Raw genomic sequence first — 19,863 nt, 5'->3', positions numbered from 1 at the left:
AAAAGGCTACAAGGTTGGCAAAGCCAAACTCCAGATCTGCAGACGCCAGGTTGACTTTCTGGGCAGAGTTGTTGCCCAACCTGGCACGGGGATGTCCCTAGCTCACCAATCTGCAGTTTTGTCCCACCCAAAACCGCTCCTGGTTAAGGACACGTTGTCTTTCCTAGGACTCACAGGGTATAGCAGATCTTTTGTGCCCGGCTACACCGACCTCACTGCACCCCTTAGAGATCTTGTCAAAAAACAGGGCATGAGAAACCTCACTGCCCCGCTTGAATGGACCAGAGAAGCTGAAGAAGCGTTCATTGACTTAAAAACCAGCCTCTCGCAAGCTGCACATTTGGCACACCCAGATTACACGTTGCCATTTCAGCTGGATGTTTCTGTAAGAGCACACACAGCAAATGGTGTGCTGTTCCAGAAAAATGGGGGGTAAGGACAGTCCTCATGTACAGTGTAATGCTGGACAACATGGAACAAAGACATCATGAGTGCACCCGACACGCAGCAGGGATGGCTAAAATAATTCAAAAAACAGCTCATGTAGTGATGGGACATCCTCTTAACATATTGACATCACATGGTGTGGTGGCCTTTGTGAACTCTCAGGCTTTCACACTCTCACCACTGAGACAACAGAGGCTGAGTAACTTGCTGGCGGCCCCAAACATCACATACACACATGAAGGAATAAACATGGCAGATAGAATAACTACCGGTACACCACATGTCTGCGCAGAAAAAGTTTAATGAAAAAATCAGACCAGATCTACAAAGTATATCCCTAACAGACGCCCGAAACCTGTACACAGACGGGTGCTGCTTCAGACATGACACAGAAGGACTTAAGGCAGTGTGAAAATATATTATGTGTGTGCATCCTTACTATGTTCAAAACCAGTGTGGGAAATAAAATGTGTAACATGTGTTAGTATAAGACATTGTGTGGCCTGCAGAAGTATTTCTCACAGGGGTATGGTGAAGTGGAAAATTACTGAGAACTGCATGTGTGTGAAAATTAGAGATAGTACAACTGACTGAGTTACTCCCTGCTTATATCAGTAGATATGGGATGCAGCTGTGGGACAATACCTGTCTAAATATGGTAAGCCGGAAAAGTGTGTACGTGACTATGTGTAGAAAATATTGTAAACAAGGGCGCTGCCCAGTTTCGTGTGTGTTTTAATAAAAGAAATGAGCCCAGTGAGAGAGAGCCAGAAGAAATCTCGGTGTGTCCTGACCACATGAGCTCTCTCTTCCCCTGGGCCCAGGTATTTAAATTGAATACAACGGTGTCTCAGTGTGATTTATTCTAATGTGTTGTGAATTCCTCTAGGTTACGGTGAATAAACGAACGTGAAGAGGCCCCGTTAAAGGGACACTTCAACAGCAGCATACGCGGTGGTGGAAGACACAGGGACAGATTTTGTCACAATACAGACAGAAGAACTGACAGATGCACAATCAGCACAGAGAGCAGACGCTTTGGCAGTGATAGCTGCTCTGGAACTAGGAGCAGGACAGAAGGTTAACATTTACACAGATTCCTCATATGCTGCAGGAGCAGTACATGTAGAACTCAAAACAGTGGCTGAGGACAGGATTCAGAACTGCAGGACAGAAACCCATTAAACATGAACAGGAAATGAGAAAGTTGGCTGAAGCTTTGTTGCTCCCTCAAGAAGTAGCCGTCATTAAATGTAGAGGACATGACAGCAGTAACACCAGAGTAGCACAAGGTAATCAGGCAGCTGACCAGGCTGCTAAACAGTGTGCAGGATATCAGCCCAGGCACATAATGCTGTGTTCAGAAGCAGGGTGGACACCAGAACCCACCCTGGAAGAAGTAATGAAACTACAAAAGGGGGCCTCTCCTGAGGAAAAATCAGTTTGGAAGGCCCGAGGAGGCTTAGAGGATCAGAATGGTCTCTGGAGAAGCCCAAACGGACGTCCCATTTTGCCACCAGGTCTTACCAAAGTAGCCCTAGAAGAAGCACACGGAGTAGGACATGTGGGAACAATGCAAATGTTGAAAAATCTTGAACACTGGTGGCACCCTTTTTTGAAACCAATGGCAGTGCATTGGATTAATTCATGTGAGATGTGCAGGCAGTTCAATGTTAGACCAACCTTGAAGCCAGCACCTGGAAAGTTCCCAGTAGACCTAATAGCAGGAAAAGAGGTTATCATTGATTATACAGACATGACTGCGAGAGTAAATGGGTTCAGATATCTGTTGGTGTGTGTGGATGCATTTACTGGATGGCCGGAGGCGTGGCCTACAAAAAAGGAAGACAGCAAATCTGTGGTTAAGTGTTTGGTAAATCATTATATCCCTAGACATGGTTTTCCAGCTAAAATAAGGTCTGACAACTGAACACATTTCAAAAATGAGGAACTCAAGGAAGTGGAAACATTTCTGGCACTGAAACACTCATTTGGCACTGTGTACCATCCACAGTCACAGGGGAAGGTTGAAAGAATGAATCAAACCCTTAAAACCAAATTGGCTAAGATCTGTGCACAGTCCAAAAGGAATTGGGTTACTGCCTTACCATTAGCTCTGATGTCTGTACGGAGTTCTGTAAATCAGAAACATGGTTTAACTCCACATGAGCTGCAAACAGTGAGGCCATTTCCAGGCCCACAAACAAGGTTACCGTTTCTCACTGAGTGTGAACAATCTATGTCTCATCGTGATTATTACAGATCTCTCCAGTCTTGTTACAGCTTTCTCCAAACAGATCCCAGCAGAACCAGAGACCAGGGTTGGAACCACCACATCGGAAGCCGAGTGGGTCCTCCTGAAAGTCATCAAAAGAAAGTGGTCAGAGCCAAGATGGACCGGTCCATTTCAGGTCACAGAGAGGACAACCCATGCAGTCAGGCTGAAGGGCAAAGGCGCTACTTGGTATCACTGGAGCCAGTGTGCAGGAGCAGAACCACCTCAACGATCCCTTTCTCAGGTTCAGGAGGATCTGAACGAAAACACAGGAAAAGATAATCTCACTTCTCTCACCCAAGAAGGGGCAGAATAATTCCCGGGTGAGAGAAATTAGCCCAGGGTCAGTCTGCCCTGAGAGCTGAAGACGGAAGAAGAGGCAGAAGTGATTGAGTTTCCCTCTCACTAGGAGTGGTAGAGTTTCCCTCCCACCCCAGAAGACACTGTGTCTTCTTTCAGGTTATGATTTAACTGTATATGTTTATGTTTTAAGTTTCATAAGTTTTAAAAAACAAATGAGTGCCCAAAGTAAGGGAACTAGACTCTCTAGGAGTTTCATCATAGGTGGAGTGTTACTCTCAGTATTCATTGTTACGTTTATCTTATGGTATTTTTGTGAACTTCCATTCCAGACATGTTCTGAAAACCACTCCGGGAAGGTGTCCAAAAGGTCTAGGGTAACTCCATCCAAGAACGTATGCCTTAAGCGTTATGGGGGATTAGAATTAAATTACACGTTAGGAGCAACTACCACTTTTCGGTTTGACCTGTGTGATGTCATGAAGTGTGGGAAGAATCCGACTGCCTGTTTGGGGTATAATGTGTATTTGTGTGCCAATCTTGACGTGTCCACCCAATGCTCTGCAGGCAGGACCAAGAGTTTATATGGGGGAAACGAGCTTTGCGGAAACTGGGGTCACGCAGTGGGGTACACGGGTAGGTGGACACCCACCCTGACACATAAATTTACGGAATCGAGAAAATGCCAAACAAATCAGCCTGGTACGAGCGGTGACGCATAACACACTTGGGGGTGAAAATCCACTATTTCTGTCCATAAAATCGTTACAAGAAGGTTTGCATCATATCTCTCACAAGTGGGATGAGGTGATGTATTTCACTCTAGGGGTAGAGGTAACAGGGACTGACCCCCAGGTACTAATCAAAGTCAATCTAAATACACCAACCCCTCAGGTACAGGCCACCAGCACTTCTACAGTCCCAGAACCAGAAGACCAACTAGAAGGGGTGATGAAAGTAGATTACTCCACCCTGCAGCCTCTAGAAATAATCCAGATGGCCACAGGTTACACAGATGATAATCTTTGGTTGCAATGGATGACCCAAACTGCAAAGGAACAAAGTAGGTCTGACTGCATTTCATGTGCATCTGCAAGGCCACACTTAACCACTGACCCAGCCCCTTTATATCCGGAAGATGCTTGGGGGTACAGTTGTATGTTACAACTAACTAAAGAAGCCATCCCAGCCAACTGTACCACGCTAGCTAGCATCTTTCCACCCATCCCAAACAATACCAAGACAGGACCATTCACTCCCCAGAGGCTGAATGGGACAAATTCTTTTTTCAAGTTCACCTCAAACACCCCAAAGGTGAATGTAGGACAAATTCCCTCGGACTGGTGTAATACCACCACGTCTGGAAAAGTGATAGGACTTTGGGCACGATCAGGATTATATTACTACTGTGGAGGATATAGACTTCTCACTAATATACCAAATAACACCATAGGAGTATGTGCAATGTTCAGATTGCAGGCCCCGTTGATTTTAATTGGTCCTAATATTACCTCTGTGACATATCAACAAGATAAGGCACTGGCACTCACTTGTAGGAGGAGAAGACATATTATGAAAAGAAGCGCTTCAACCACTTTTGACTTGAGTCAGGGTTCCCCCACCTATATAGATGCAATTGGAGTTCCACGAGGAGTCCCAAATGAGTATAAACTTGCAGACCAAATATCAGCTGGATTTGAAAACATCCCTATTATAGCTGCCTTGTTCCCAGTAACGCCCAACAAAAACATAGACCATTAATTATATTCATTATAATGTTTTGCATCTGGCTAATCTAACTCGAGACGCTGTAAAAGGTTTATCTGAACAATTGGCCCCAACTTCCCTCATGGCAGTTCAAAATAGGATGGCATTGGATATGTTGTTAGCTGAAAAAGGGGGCGTGTGTGCCATGCTTGGAGATATGTGTTGTACTTTCATTCCTAATAACACTGCACCGGACAGTTCAGTGTCAAAGGCTTTAGAGGGACCCTCTCTGCCACCATGCATGAACATTCTGGAATTGATAATCCCGTGGAGGAGTGGATGACAGGCATATTTGGACACTGGAAGGGTCTGATAATGTCTTTGATTATTTATATTGCAGTATTTGTAGCTATAATGGTGACCTGTGGATGTTGTTGTGTGCCATGCATTCATTCTCTGATGGTGCGCCTCATCACCTCTGCAATTGAGCAGAGGGATCCAAAGATAACGATGCCACTGTTGCAAATTGACTATAACCAGGATGAGGACTCAGAGTGTGAATTTATGGACGTAGACTAAGATGGATGCATGTTTTCTTAATGCTTTTCTCTTTTACAGGTGGTACAGTAATATTTTTACTTATTTTTACTTATTCTTAGAAGTACTTAGTTAAAGGAAATCTTAGATTGTGAACTCTTTTTAAAGAGTTCAAAAGGGGGATTGTAGAATATAAACTATCTATGTGTGCAATGTAGAATACAAACTATCTATGTGTGAAACTGGAATGTGCAGATATAGGGGAGTCAAGCTTAGGGAGTGAAGCATAGAGAGTCCAAGGTCATAAATTGGTGAATGACAAGGGATTACCGGATGGGGGTGAAGAAGCGAGGGGAGGACAAGCTTGCTAGAAGAGAATAACCAGAAGCACTCCTTATTTGGGCCTAAGGAACTGTTATGCTATATACATGAGTGACATGATATATGTATATGTTGAACACACCCTTAAGACTGCATAAAACGAGCTGGAAACAGAGGGTAACAGAGTTGGGCTCGCAGGTTTTGACTGGAGCATCTTTCTCTCACTCTGCAGAGGCGAACATAAGCTGATTGTACTTGTGTTTATTTCACTCTTTTGAAACCTGTACCCAAATCAACGGACCCGGGGAAGCAGAGACGGCTTCGACAATGGTTGTGCACAAATTTTACAATACAAACTATGTCCCACATCCAGACGGTTCCTATGAGGATTTCAATTAGGCTTGAATAAATTGTTATCTCTGTTTATTAACGAGTGCTCAGAATTGTTGTCTGAGTGCCAGGAAAAAGCCCAACAGATTTACTTTCACAAGTGGAGCATTACAGCTAACGCTTTAAAGCTCTGCTTGATATTTAAAAAATAAACTTTACTAGAAAGTGCTTTGGGATTATTTCAGTTATTCCAGACACAGAGACAGAAATGAAAAGGAAAAAAAAAAGAGAAGCACGAAAGAGAGAGAGGTGGGGCAAAAAGGAAAAGGGAAGAGAAGGAGTAAAGAATGGAGGAAAGAAAGAAGGATGAAGAGAATACCAGATAACACCCTGCTTCCTTCTACACCTGCAGAAATGTTTATATTAACAGCTTTTTTGCCAAAAAGTGCTCAATAATTATCAATGCAAGATGTATTTAGTGGTAAATGCGGTTCAATATAGAACATTTGTGCATTCTGTTAACACCTGAATCTAAACACCTGTGTGAGCGTGCTTGTGTATACAAGGTTTTTCCATAAAAATATGCAATAGCGAGTGTGAAGAGCCAAAGATCTATCCCCCTGGACCTGGGACAGATACAAAGGAGATCTGAGTCACAGACATCCTAAGGCCCCCCCAGAGCACAGAAATCCCGCTAATTGCTACCGTTTCCTGCTGGGCAGCGCAAAATTGTGACGAATGCGACTGAAAGAGACGTCAAAGTCACATCTAATGCGCCTTGGTTGTTCTCACGGCAGTCACATTCCAAAAGATCAGATATGAGTCGGATTCAGGACCACATATGAATGTGGCTCAAATGTGATTTGAAAAAGTCAAATATGGGCCAGACATGAGCGTTCACACTTGTTCTAAAAAGTCTGAAACAGCTGGAAGGCAGACGCAGACGTAGAGCAGAGGGGCTGATGACTGAGTCAATAGTGTAAGGGCCAATGAAACGAGGAGACAGTTTTTTGGACATAGCTTTCAATGGAATGTCTCGGGAGAACAACCAAACCTTTTAGTCAGGATGGTACGTTGGCGCAGGCCGCCGTCTGCGGTCAGTGTACTTCTTGTTCTGGTCTGCTGTACGAAGGAGAGCTCTGGTTGCATTTCCCCAGATCCGTTTACAACGGCGTGCCAAACAGATGCTACACCAATGTCTTTTTCATCAGCGGGAAACAGAGGAGGTTGATAACCCAGGTAAATCTCAAAGGGTGAGATGCCTGTTGCGGATGAGACTTGTGAATTAATTGCATATCCTACCCAGGGAAGAAAAACACACCAGTCAAGTGGTGCGGCTGTGGTCATGCATCTGAGAATGGACTCCATCTGTTGGTTCATGCGTTCAGTCTGTCCATTAGATTGGGGATGATAACCAGAAGTCAGCAAGGCTTTGGCTCCGAGAGCCAAACAAAACTGTTTCCAAACACGAGAGATAAATTGAGGACCACGGTCTGACAAAATGTCCTGAGGTATGCCATGAAGGCGAAAAACGTGCCGAACCAACAGCTGGGCAGTACGAAAAGCAGATGGGAGTTTTTTTTAATGGTACAAGGTGGCAAGACTTAGAAAAACGGTCAACAATGGTGAGAATGACAGTATTCGCTTTTGATATGGGTAAACCTGTAACAATATCCAGAGCGATGTGAGACCAAGGACGTTTGGGTGTACTGAGAGGCTGAAGTAAACCATAGGGAGGCTGGTTGCTTGATTTTTGTCTGGCACATACCGAACAAGCCTGTACATTATGGGGTAAGAACGCTGTCAAAAACAATGTGTATGCAAAGAGGGAAATGTGTGCTATATTAGTCAATAGTTGTGCATAAGTAAAATCCAAAAGACGTATTGTATATTTTCTCTATAAGAATACAATTTAAAATGTTACAGCTTCAAGAAATTACAAACACGAAGTTCAAGTTTACAGTTGTGGTTTATTCTTTATGAATACAACATGCTATAACCGTTTGTGAATACGATTTATTTTCTTTGAGAATACGAATCTACAGTACTCGTACATTACGTGACACCAAGTCACGTGATCTCAGGCTGGTTAGTGATCAAAACGAGAGAAAAACAATGACCAACGTGATTGGCAGGGCCTTGTTAGCTTCGGGTGTCCAGGAAAACACGATGTTTGTGGAGGTCAAGGCAGTGAGTGGGGTGGCGATTGAACTAAAGTTCTTGATGAATCGTCGATAAAAGTTTGCAAATCCAAGGAACTGTTGTAGCTGCTTGCGAGAGTCTGGAACAGGCCACTCCAGCACTGCCTTGATCTTCTCAGGATCCGAGCGAACCTGTCCACCCTCCAGGATGTAACCCAAAAATGTAATTGAAGTCTTGTGGAATTCATATTTCTCGGCCTTTACAAACAGTCTATTTTCCAAAAGTCTTTGTAGAACAAGACGGACATGACGGGTATGTTTTTTAATGTCGTTAGAGTAGATCAGAATGTCATCCAGGTAAACAAAAACATTCAAAAAGTCCCTAAGTACGTCATTAATGAAAGACTGAAAAACTGCAGGTGCATTATTTAATCCAAACGGCATAACCAGATATTCAAAATTGCCCAACGGGGTTTTGAAAGCGGTCTTCCACTCATCCCCCTGGCAGATCCTAACTAACTGGTAGGCATTACGGAGAACTAACTTAGAAAAAAAGGTTGAGCCGTGGACTGATTCAAATGCCGAGGACAGAAGAGGAAGTGGATATTTGTTTTTGACTGTAATTTGGTTTAACCCCCTATAGTCTGTACAAGGGCGTAGTGAACCATCGTTTTTTTCCACAAAGAAAAACCCAGCTCCGAGTGGAGATGAAAAGGGGCGAATTAATCCTGTCACCAGAGACTCATTAATATAGTCCTCCATAACTTTTCTTTCTGGTCCTGAGATGTGATAAAGCCTACTGGAAGGCAGAGGGGTACCGGGAAGCAAATCTATAGCACAGTCATAGGGTCTATGAGGGGGTAAAGACAAAGCTTTGGATTTACTGTAAACCAACCTGAGGTCATGGTACTCTGGTGGAACGTTAGAGAGATCGAATATCTCGTTATCTGCAGGATCTGACTCAGATGGAAGTGAAGCTACTGCTGACTGTAAACAAGAGGAAAGACTGTTAGTGGACCAAGATTCAATACGGCTTTCTGCCCAGTTAATGTGAGGGTTATGTTTCTTGAGCCAAGGAAAACCCAAAACTATTGAATTCAATGCTATGGGGAACACAAAAAAGGACATTTCTTCCCTATGATTTCCCGAAAGGATTAAGGTCAATGGTTTGGTTCTATGTGTGATTTGGGGTAATCTTTTCCCATCTAATGAAGAAACAGACTGAGGTATGGGGATTGGCTCAGTCTCAATTTTAGCTTCAACAATTAACCTCTGATCAATAAGGTTCTGGTCGCTACCGGAGTCAATGAGCGCGGAAAGATTCTGAAAAGGACGGTGAGAAATTAATGTGGCAGGCAAACTAAGTCTGGGGGTAAGAGGACGGTCCGTCAATATCCCCTCACTTACTGACGGACCTGGCCTTTTGGTCCCGAAGGACGAATGGGACAGTTTGCAAGAAAATGATCAGTTGAGCCACAGTAAAAACATTTATTTGATTTACAGTGTCTCAGTCTTTCCTCTGGGGAAAGCTGAGTTCGCCCAATCTGCATGGGTTCAGCTCCAGAATTCTGCGAGGCAGCAGTGGAGCGAATAGTTTGAGGTGTAGAGCTTGGCAAATGAGTCCTAATTGCACTCTGTTCTAGTTGGGATCTTTTTCTTTCTCTCATTCTGTTATCTAATCTGACGGCTAACTTGATTAACCCATTCAAAGTCGTAGGCTCGTCGACTAATGCAAACTCATCCTTTAATGATTAATTTAAAGACTGTGAAAAAGCGGCTCTAAGAGAACAGTCATTCTATCCAGAAGCGGCAGCCAGGGTGCGAAAATCAATGGAGAACTCAGCAACAGACCGGTCTCTCTGTTTAATCGACCATAGACTTCGAGCGTTAGCGGTTAAGTCTTTCTCACTAGAGAAAACCTGTTGAAAAACCTCCTCAAATTCAGAAAAAGTGCAACCAAGATCCAAACAGTTAGTAAAACGGGCCTCTGCCCATTTCAAAGCTTTTCCAGAAAGTAACCCGAGTACAAAAGAAATCTTAACGGAATCATGTGGAAAGGATTGTGGAGAGCGATTGAAAACTAGAGTGCATTGTAGAAGAAAACCCCTACAATCTTCTTTCTCACCAGATAATTTTTCTGGAATTGGGGAAGTGACAACACGTGAGTGCGATGTTGATGAGAAACCGGAGAGGCTGAAACGCCCTCTACTGCCGGGGTGGAGAAATTACTCAAGGTGTCCTGAAACAAGGAGGCTAGATGTTCAATCTGCTGATTGGTCTGTTTCTGCTGTTCAAACAGAGAACGGAGGGAAGAATCATGTGTTATAATTTGGTGATGTTGTTCAGATAGAGTTCTCCTGAACGCTTCTGCTGGATCTGGTTGGCCAGAGTGTTCTGTCATAATGGTTTTTAACGGATTTGACCGACATGCAGAGGGCAATTCAGGAGACAAAGTTTTACGGTAAAGTGTTTATTCACAGTGCAGTGGCGTGGGCAGGGAAACTGGAACCGGGAAACCAACTGTAAAATAAACAGGAGGGTAAGCAGGGAATACTCAGGGTCAAAAACTAAAGAATAATTATTTAGCCTTACTGGTTTGATGGAAAGTTCTGCCAGAGGTGAGAAGCGGAGAGACCAAATAGTTGTTTACCCGTGAGACAGATGATGGTGGAATAATAGTGTGCCAGAATGATGATAAGCAGGTACAGGGTCTTCAGAAGTAGGCGCGGTGGAAGGAGGAGGTTGGACAGGGTTCTTGAATGGTATACAAGAAGCGAAGAATACAGGAGGCTGCCAACCAGTGAGGTCCAAGAGGTTTGAGTCTTTGTTCATGGAGCTTGATAGCTTCTTTCCAGAAGTGGTAAATCCAGGCAGAGTTCCACACAAAAAGACAAGGTCAGGTTCTGGTAATCCTGCAAGGTAACAAAATTACTGAGAGTCAAGGCAAGGAACAAGACAAGGTAATGTGTCTTGAGCTGTACCACTAAGGGACAACACTCTGGCAGTGAGTTGCTGGCAGCCTCCTCCTAATATACTCCTCAGAAGGTAATCAAAGGAATGATGAACACCTGTCACCTCTCCTCCAGGTTCCACTCCATCTAGGGGCTAAGCACAGTAACAGCACCAAACAAACAGACAAAGCACAGATCCTAACATGTACGTTTTCCTCTTAGGAGACAGCAGTGGTCAAGCTGTACTACTTTCAGAATCACATTTATTTTTCATATTCCAAATACAATAGCTTAACAAGCCCTTTAGAACTACTGTGACTCCATTCACTGAATTCTGATTTTTTTTATATATTTTCAGATATGCTTATCATATAAGAGCTCTGTATGGCATGAAACGCGATTTAAGATAAGTTAATAATGCAAATTACTTCTAGTTTTGAAAAGCAGAAGTTTAAAGTTGTCATAGCGTTAAAGAGAAGTGTGAGTAACAGGAAATGTCTACTTCTTCTAGGTAATGCTCCTTTGTTCTATATTTGCTCTATATTTGAGGGACGTTTCACACATATCAGACAAACCTTCACATCAGAACTAGAAATGGCAGAGAGTGATGTTCAGTATGCTTCAGTGGTCATCAAAAGCAAGAGATCTCCAAGAGGTGAGTGTTAAGTTGTTTTTTAATTGTTCTCCAGTTGTGATCACTAAACATTGTTTGTATGGGGAGGGTAGGAGGGATTTAGAAGTCTAATACTTTCATATTTACCATCCACATCTAAATTATTAAAGTTAATTTAAGAAATGTTCACTTGAGGTTTAGAACAACAGTAATTGTGTGGTTGCTGTTGTCAACATGCTTCTGCTTATTGTTGTTAAACATCCTAATACAGAGATGTCTGAGACTTCTCGTATCAAACAAGAACGGTTATATGCCTGATTTGACTTTGTAGTAAATATTTTGTGAACAAATCAAACAAAACTTTAAAAGGTTGAGTTCCTGAAAATATAAGTCCAGTTAAAGGCAAGAACAACAGTTTCATATTGCATCACAAATTTCTCTGGTGTATAAATATTACAACACACAGAGACTCATTCTTCGTCACACACGGAAAGATAAGTAAACATTACATTCATGATCTTTGTAAGTCAGGAAATGTTAGAGGAAAATCATTATTCTCCTAACCTTGTCAATATCTAGCAGATTGGTGACAAAGTTTAAAGTAAGTGGGACTGTAACAAACAAGGCAGGACAAGGACCCATGTTCAGCTTGCCCTCACAGCTCATTGTCAGAGAACTGGAGCAAAGAGGGGCATCTTGGGTTCGAGCTGTTGTCACAACAACCATTAGAAACTATCTGCATGTCAACTGATTGGTTGGAAGGCATACCAAGAAAATTATTTTCATCCCTAAAACCTTAAACATAAATGTGTGAAGAATGTTATATGCAGCTGGAGCTTTAACTAGAACTTTATGCTTTAGTCGAATAAGAGAAGCCGAACAATTCAGGTGAGTCTGGTGCAAAACAAAAGGTGAATACATGGAAAAACACTGAGCACACTGTAGGTAGGTGGAGGATGTGTGATGCTGTGGGCTTGTTTCTTCTCCAAGGGCCTTTGTTAGAATGCTTGACATCGTGATCTCTTTGACATATCAGGACATTTTTTATTAAAATGGATCATTATTAGGTGTTTCTGTAAAAATGATCAAACACATATGACCAAGTCAATACAGCATGGTTTACCAGGCACAAAGACAGCCTTTTCTTGCATAAAATTGTATTTAAATTTATTTTTATTTTAGTCCTTTACCATGTGTGTAGCCTTCAGTTGTTCCTAGTTTCCTAAAATGTGATAAAGTGAGACATCAGATATTTCTAGCTTGTTCCCTTGTGAGAGACACTTTCCTTTTTTGAGTAATGATCAGCTCTGTCAGTTTACTCATATTTTAACTTGAGAACAGACTAATGGAAGAAAAGACTCAGACAGATCATTAAACAATTTAATGTAAATGATTTAGAATATTAAATATGTTAGAAATAAAGTCTTTCATACTTTTGTGGTTTCAGCTAAAAATGTGGAAGAGGTTGTGTATGATGAAGTGAATATAAGAAATCAAACGGCTCAGCAAACGTCTGAAAAAAATGGTAAGTTCTTAAAAAATAAGTAAATGCAAAACTAAAAGGATTGTATGTATAAATTCTGCTATAACAAGCTCAGTTATCTTTGACATTACCATTAAAGGGTGCAGGTCTTAGTTCAGATGAACCTTCATCAGATAGGAAGTGATAAATGAGAAAATACAAAATATAAAAAAAGAGAAAAGTCTGTTGTTTCCTTGGAGGCTGACACATTTACTGACATATTACACTTACAAATAACTGTTGAACTACAGTAACCAGTGGTGCTGTTAATGAGCTTGCCATGACCCACTGTAGCCTCTCAGAAGGAGATGATCTGCATTCATTCTAAGCAGGGACAACAGAAGATCACAGTATAAAATGCTGCTTGCTGAAGTAGCTATGCAATAAAATAAATGAAATTTGCATGACTTTCTGTAACATTTAGAACATGCACACTGAGCTCATTTTATCACTTGTGCCTTATGCCTGTTTCACACGGCAGGATTTTAAATCGTCGGTTGATTTTCAAAACCTGAGAGACCGAGCACACGATGATACAAAATCGTAGATGTAACAGGTTTGATGTGTGTGGTGTCCAGCCACATGGCGAGCACAGCACACCACACACTCACAAATATTCAGATTTCAGATGGGAAATCTTGCAAACCCTCTCCACATAATTCCCCTCCGTGTTCCCATCACCTTGCTTTCTGATTGGCTACACGTCAAGTTCAACAAGCTGCATGCTCGTTTGTCCTCAGGGAAATACCAATATGGTAGGATATCAGGGCAAGACAATCCAACATGTTGAATATACGCGATTTAAGGTCGAAGTAGTCCTTCTGAGCTGACTAGATCACTCTTAACATACCACACACACAAGATTTATCTTATCTTAAGATACACCACGATGATCAGGGCTTATCAGAAAGGGAAGATCAGGTCAAAAATCTGCATAAAACTTCTGCCATGTGAACCAGGCATGAAGAGTGAAAGAGAATTTATAGAATGGACCCCTACACAGTGGAAATAAGGAAGGAAGGGCCTAACATACATACATGAGTTTTCAGGGGTATTTCAGGGTCTTGGGGTATTTAAGGAAAGAAAGTTTTGGGTTAAAAAACTAACTCTGTTAGCATAGTTACCCAGCTTAGTACTACTGTGAGATAATCCTAAATATCTAAACATCTTTCTGGAATACTCTAAACATAGGATTTAAAATAGTTTTATGAGACTTGTTAGAATTCTGTCCAATAAAAAAGTCCTCTTAAAAGTTAGGATTTTGCTGAGTGATTTTTCACTCCAGTGCATGCAGTTTATTGCCCACTGTGGTCACTGCAATATAACATGACTAAAGGCAGAAATCTCCCTACATGTTTCTTATCCAGTCAGTTTCACGCATGTTAACATGTGTAGAAAGGTGTGCAGATGAGCCTTTAGGTGTTTGACTGCTGGACTCTTTTACTGGTTAAAATCATTAGTGTTTCTGCTCTAAAACTGAGCTTTTTATGGTTTCACATCATTTTCTTTCTGCTTTTCTACCCTTATATTAAATCTACAAAAACATAATTAAGTTCATCAAGAGATTTTAGCCCAAGATAATCCACACATGATTATGTCTAAATAATAATGTAGTTTAAATGACTGAATGTATCTAAAATGTTCTAGAAAAATCTGTAAAACTGTTGATGTCCTGTTTGTTGCTCAGCTGACTGCTTGATACATGTTTATATGCATGTAAAGCAGGTAACTAGGGTTTGATTTCTGAAATATGTCTGATTCAACAAGGAAGCTTGTTAAAACAGTGTCTGAACAGAAGGGAAGAGTGCAAACATACAAACATTACAGTGCAAAAGTTTTAAACTATGGCAAATCTCTTTATTTTTACCTTCCAAGCAGCCATTCTTATACATCCATTGTTTCTATCAATAGATCTCCTTATGGTGGTGTTATAAATTTATATGTTTTATATACTTTTCAAGTCTAGCATTTTTCTCTTCCAGGTATTTGTTTTTATTTTCAGGGTTTTGTACTTTTGCAGGCAGCGACATAATGCTATCCTCAGCAGCAGATATATTCCTTAATACTTGTTTTAACATATTTTATTGCTGTCCGGATATCATCTAGTTTTGCTGGGAAGTTTAAATTTAGTTTGCTAATTTAACCAAAAATAATCCCAACCCATCCCAAACCCACCGTCCCTCTCAGCTGTAGTTTGCTTCCTATTGTTTGCTATGCATTGCTAGCTTCAAGGCTAACTTCTACTAACATCAGAAAATGTATATGAAGTAGTGGAGCCATAACAAATGTGTTCCACTGCAGGCTTTCTGAAGGTATTTCAAAGGTTTTATTTACATTTTGGGTAATTTTCCTTTTCCAAACACTTTTTGTAGAGGGAAGGTCATATCCAAAAATATTTCTCCAACAGTCATACAGAACCTCCTCCTGCAGCTATGTTAATAGGACAAAAGCCCCAAAAAAGATCTGACATAGCACATAAGAGCTGCTTCACCTTTCAGTTGATCCACCCTCTATATGACAAGTTTACAGATCCTTAGGAATTACCTTTCCAGAGCTAAAACGATTTTATATTCATCAAATTCTGTCAACCTTCCTAATTTTCGCTGAGTAAATTTGGTGGAGACTGTTTTAGAGCAGAGATTTCACAAAACATTTGCAGGCAATAAATAAAGTGGATTCTCAGCCCTGCATATTCGCTCATTTGAATAAAAACATTTAAAAAGTTGTTTGCAAAAAAACCCAATAATAATCACAGGATATTTCTGATCGGTGATGTTCTCTGTTTTGATTAGTTTCAATGTTATTTCAGCTTTTATTTATTTTTTTGTCCATTTTTACTATTATAGGACAATCTTATTGTCATGGTTCTATTTGGGTGCCTGACCCATGTAATGGAAATTCTTTTATTAAGTGTTCCAAAGTGTATGACCTTTAGGTTACCTCACTCCTCAGAACATCTGTGTTAGAGGAGGAAGCTGTAAAGCCATTATCAGAAGTTTAATGGTTAAAACCCATGCTTTAGGGTGATGCCTCAGGAAGAGCAGATGGGTTTGTTCGTAGATAACTTTGTTACCTCTGATCCGAGGAGGGTCTAGGGCCATAAAACACAGACTCTTTGAAGTTGAGATAACACTGTCATGTTCTGGTATAAATACTGTGTGTAAATGTTGATCGGGGCTCTGCTTCACTGACTAACCTCAGTGTCAGGGTCTTCAAACGCTGAATGCCTTTGAATAAAACTTATAAAGACAAAGTCCGGATTTTCTCTTGTTGTGAGTCAACTTCTCTCACACTTTGATAAGAAAAATCCACAACACCCACATGCACAAATGCTCTTAGAAATACATCAGAGGGAAAGTTTAAACGGTTTGAGAAAGTATTAAATAATGAACTCATGATCTCGATCCAGGAACCTTCTGAGGGGTCAGGTCAGCAGGTCATTAGGGGAGAGATGTAGAGGTGAGTGAGGATAATTATACTGAGGAAATGTGGAGGAAATGGAGGAGGCTTACTGGTTGGAATGGAAGACAAACGCCGGAGGGAGTGAGTGGGAATCCTCGGGTAGTGGTCCGTTTGGTGGTTATTGTGGAGAACTGAAGGGCAATGATGTACAGAGCAGCAGCGAAGATGTGAGTGTCATAGGGCAGCAGGTTTCTTCGAGGGATTTAGGTAATGAGGAGCCTTGGGTTTCCAGCCGTGGGATTGAAATCAGAGGTTTGTCTTTACCTGCAGGCATCTTTGTGACTTTAGATCCAGGAACATACACAGTGGAAGAACTTGGTCTCGACTTGAAGATCACCTTTTGGAAGGAAGAACCACATGGAGTCTTTAGCGTGGGGGAATCAGAGAGAAATAAAATGCTCGCATAAAGGGCTTTGGTTCCCCCATGGGTTAACACTAAAGCGAATAATTACTGGCAATCAGCTTCTCATATATAGCAGTAGATGACTTGATGAAGAGCAGTAGCACATCTGCTCAGCTCTGACAAGTTTGGTCCAGTGGAGACCTGTGGTTTCAAAACAAAAATACCCCAGATTCCTGACACTTGCCTCCTATAACAACTCAAACCTAAGCATTAAACTAGCTGCTGAACAGTGAGTAATGTTATGTTTGGTATTTAAATAGATTCAGTTAAAGAAATTGCAACAAACTGAGTTTTTATGACAGGCTTTAGCAAGATGCTGCAAGGCCCTGAAGATCCAGTTTAGGAATGCTTCTTTGCCAAGTTATTTGTTAGGTCTGATCTAAACACTGCTTCATTCATTTAATCTGTTTATGTATGAACACTTTGCATTTCATGCTGGACAGAAAAAAACAAAAAGGCAACCAAAGTCTGAATAAAAGCTATACAAGACTTTCAGAAAGCCTGAAGAAGCCTACAGCCTCAAGCTGACTTAAAAAGATTATGATTATGTCCTGAAAATATGAATAAATGTGGTACTCAGTATTTAATTGTTTACATACATAAGCATTCAGTCACAGATCAGACAAACATTGACCACTTTCTTCAATTTTTAGGAGAATCTCTGGTAACCAACAACAATAATTAAAAATGTTTTATTTAAAAATAAAACTCAGTATTTCCTCTGCCATCTATCTTTGCCAAATGATGACAATTTTAAACAACAGTTTAAAATCAAAAGGTTTCCATGTAAAAAATGCAACTGAAGCAGGTTTCTCTTGCTGTAATTATGTTTTATCCTAATAAAATCTTTTGTTGTATATTTTCTGATTAGACTCTGCAGGACCTTTAACAGACAATGAAGCAAAAAGAAGATTTCTCTGCTATCAGAAGTTGACTTGTTGCTTTGGGAGTCTATGTGTGATTTTGGTTTTGGCCATCATTGGAGTTTGTTTCTACTGTAAGTATATGTAATATAGAGACAGTGAATGAATGTTCTTCTGTTAGACAATCAGAAGCTCATATAATGTCCTGATCCAAGAAAACATAATTAATGTGGGAATGCAGCCTACATGTTCTGGAGACATGAGTTCCCTCAGCTTTATTTGTAAAATATTCAATAAGGAAGCCTAGAGACTGTTTTTAAGGTACAGTAATTTGCTTTTGCATTTGAAAAGATAACCAACATTATGAATCTTTAGTTTAGAAATCATGTAACAATAATATATTATAAAATTTTATATAAATGAATGAATTAATGAACGTTTTTTAAATATTCATTTATTTTTTATATATTAAAACAGACATGTTTAACATCTCAGCTGTTGACCTCCATGGACAACATGGAACAACATTCTTAAAATGTTTAGATTTTACATGTAAATTAAAGTCAGTAGAAGTTGGAATAATTTTAAAACTCCCAAACAGAAATATTTTGTGTTGTTTTTGTTAAATCGGGTTAATTAAAAATCCCACATATGTATTTACATCAATATTACCACAATATGGTAAGTAACATATTGATGTTTTGCAGATGTATCTTCTCACAAGAGTGATGAAGAGGAGCTGAAGCACCTGAAAGCCAACCAAACATTCCTGCTGCAGGAAATTTACAACCTGACAAACATCAACAAAAACCTCACAGAACAAATGGAACCCATAAAGAAAACCTGGAATGAGCAGAACATCAGTCGAGCTCAGTGGAGCATTGATGAATACTGTCGCATGGAAAACAACAGTATGTTCAGATCTCATTGTGGTGAAAAATTACCCTTAATGATAATCATATCGGCCAGTCTAAATGTTTACTTGTTGATCTCTATTTCAGAGAGAACGTGTGTTTCTTGTCAGAAAGGCTGGCTACAGTCTCAGTCCAGCTGCTATGCAGTTAATAATGTTGAACCTCAACATCAGAAAACCTGGGAAGAAGCACGAGAAGACTGCAGAGGAAAGAGTTCAGATCTGACTGTTGTTGATAATGAAGCTGAAAAGGTAAAGATAGAGATGGGAAACTGTTTACATGAACTACAAACATAATTTCTGCAGAAACTGTTGGTCATATAAATGAAATAAATATGTTATCATTTTTACTCATTCTCCACAGGTGTTTGTTAAAGACACGAGTTGGGTTAATAACAGAATTAAAGGATACTGGATCGGTCTCAGAGTTGAAGAAGGGAAATGGAAATGGATCGATGGAAGTGATCTGACCAATCAGTGAGAGACACATTATTTATTAAACTTTATACAAAACAAATCTATCAGCCTTGATCTAACAGATGTTTGTCCTTAGAGACTGGATACAGCAGCAGTCTGCAACTGATGGTCAATGTGTAACTTCTCTCCAGAACCAAGAATGGAGATCAGTGAGGTGTAATGAAAGGAACGCATGGATCTGTGAGAAGAAGGCTTTATCTGTTTAAACATGAAATATTCAGATTTCTGGAGGATACTTGGAAAACCTTAAAATAAAAATTTTTTTTGTTTGTTTTTTCGCTAGCTCTAAACAGTTATCACATATTATTGATTATAATGTAAATTAAAATTAAATTAAATATATAACAGAATTAGAATGATTTTTTATAGTATTTGTTATAATTTAAACTTTAAATTAGCTTTTTTCATCCCACCTTTATTGAACATATTTAGAAAAAGCATCTCCCTTTAGGTGACACAAAATATTTATTAATTTAATACCTTTAAAATGCTTTTCTGCTGTTTGTTTCTTGGCCAAAGATTTATAAAATATTCAAATTCATTAAAAAAAGGCCAACGACTTCTATAATCCCTGTTTTCTGTGGTTAACTTTTTAAAGTAA

The 19,863-nt window shown here is 40.3% G+C and overlaps 1 protein-coding gene across 1 annotated transcript; it reads left to right on the top strand.

The window, feature by feature from the left end:
- The first annotated feature begins 11,534 nt into the window (after positions 1 to 11,534).
- LOC124866250 (CD209 antigen-like protein E) lies at positions 11,535 to 19,863 on the top strand. The gene is made up of 7 exons (XM_047361946.1): positions 11,535 to 11,664; positions 13,070 to 13,147; positions 17,881 to 18,006; positions 18,580 to 18,783; positions 18,874 to 19,037; positions 19,150 to 19,262; positions 19,339 to 19,863. The coding sequence occupies exons 1-7, from the start codon at positions 11,604 to 11,606 to the stop codon at positions 19,466 to 19,468; spliced, it is 876 nt and encodes a 291-aa protein (XP_047217902.1). The 5' UTR covers positions 11,535 to 11,603; the 3' UTR covers positions 19,469 to 19,863.

The sequence above is a fragment of the Girardinichthys multiradiatus genome, chromosome 3, assembly GCF_021462225.1.
Source record: "Girardinichthys multiradiatus isolate DD_20200921_A chromosome 3, DD_fGirMul_XY1, whole genome shotgun sequence".
NCBI lineage: Eukaryota > Metazoa > Chordata > Actinopteri > Cyprinodontiformes > Goodeidae > Girardinichthys > Girardinichthys multiradiatus.
The sequence above is the reverse complement of the archived record's forward strand: the minus strand, read 5'-3'. Positions and strand labels throughout refer to the sequence as shown.